This window comes from Sinocyclocheilus anshuiensis, unplaced genomic scaffold (genome assembly GCF_001515605.1).
Source record: "Sinocyclocheilus anshuiensis isolate Anshui unplaced genomic scaffold, SAMN03320099.WGS_v1.1 scaffold257, whole genome shotgun sequence".
Classification (NCBI taxonomy): domain Eukaryota; kingdom Metazoa; phylum Chordata; class Actinopteri; order Cypriniformes; family Cyprinidae; genus Sinocyclocheilus; species Sinocyclocheilus anshuiensis.
In genome coordinates this window covers 897,945-899,126 of record NW_015539889.1, presented here as the reverse complement: position 1 = coordinate 899,126, position 1,182 = coordinate 897,945, and the positions used below count along the sequence as shown (strand labels likewise).

At 37.7% G+C, this 1,182-nt stretch overlaps 1 protein-coding gene across 2 annotated transcripts in view; it reads right to left on the bottom strand.

Moving 5' to 3' along the window:
* LOC107685640 (constitutive coactivator of PPAR-gamma-like protein 1 homolog) overlaps positions 1-1,182 on the bottom strand; it is a 17,577-nt gene that overhangs the window by 10,033 nt on the left and 6,362 nt on the right. For both annotated transcript variants that reach the window (XM_016482292.1, XM_016482294.1), the window contains exon 5: positions 681-771. In XM_016482292.1, coding sequence (XP_016337778.1) covers positions 681-771 — 91 coding nt within the window. The remainder of the gene's footprint in view (positions 1-680; positions 772-1,182) is intronic.

Genomic DNA, 1,182 nt, shown 5'->3' with positions numbered 1-1,182 from the left:
TATATATATAAAGCCCTAACTGAGATTCTCATTATACCGCATGTCCACCCACCGTGGAAGCTGACCTTGATACATTCAAAATATGTGTAGGCACAGAGATGTAACGAGGTATATGAAACAGCTCATGTCCATACCATTCTAACAACCAGAACATTTAAAATAATTCAAAAAGTCAATCTGCCTGAATTCAAATAAGCACAATTATAGTTCTACAAGACAACCACTATAATTTGTCAAACATGCTCTCACTAACTGGAAGATGTCGAATTTAATTCTTCTCTCATCTGATCATCTTCAATTGACAGCCTTTTAATGAACCTGTTAAAAGTTTTCAGGCAAGCGGAGCTGAGGAGAGTTTTTCCAGACTAGCAGCTCTCTGTGCAAGAGTCTTTTATAAAAAAGCGCATTTGTATGCACAGGGCACAGCTGCCATTTCAAGTGCAAACAAGGTCCAGGGCAAATGGGAAAATTTCTCACATTACTGTGAGGGCTGAGACTGAGAGATGGTTGAGAAAGAGAGAGCGTGCCTCTAAAACCTAGCCTCAAACACAGACAGGAAAACACAACACCAGGCGAGCATTAGTAGACTTGCCCCACTCCAAGAATTTAACAAGCACAAACCAACAGGAACAGATGTCATTCTGTGAGAGAGGGAAAATCAAAGATATTGACAATCTTACCTAAATAGGGGGGGAAGTGAAGGGGCTTGCTGGCGGTGGCATAATACTCCACTGCTTTTTTGAAACGGACAACTTTGTCATCAGTTCGAGACTAGAATGCAAAGCCACAGAATTATCACATATTGTCTGTCCACAGCTCTTGATAGTTGATAGTTCCCCCAAAAATGAACAATTTGTCATCCTTTACTCACACCACTGTTGTTCTAAACCAATATAACTTTATTTTGTCGAACACAAAAGAAGAAAACAAAACACTGAATTTTTTATTTTTTGGTCCATACACTACAAGTCCATGTTGTCCAATTTGTTGTTTTGGACCCCATTGACTTTCATTGTATGGACAAAAAAGCTGAATAATTCTTCTTTTGTGTTCTGTACAATTTGGGGGAAAATCTAATTGTGATTTGTCTAATAAAAATAGTGACTGCAGTTTAAAATGTCTTTTTTTATGTTTTAAAGCTGCAGGTTTGCTTTGCTTGTTTGTAGACTTTTATTTTATATA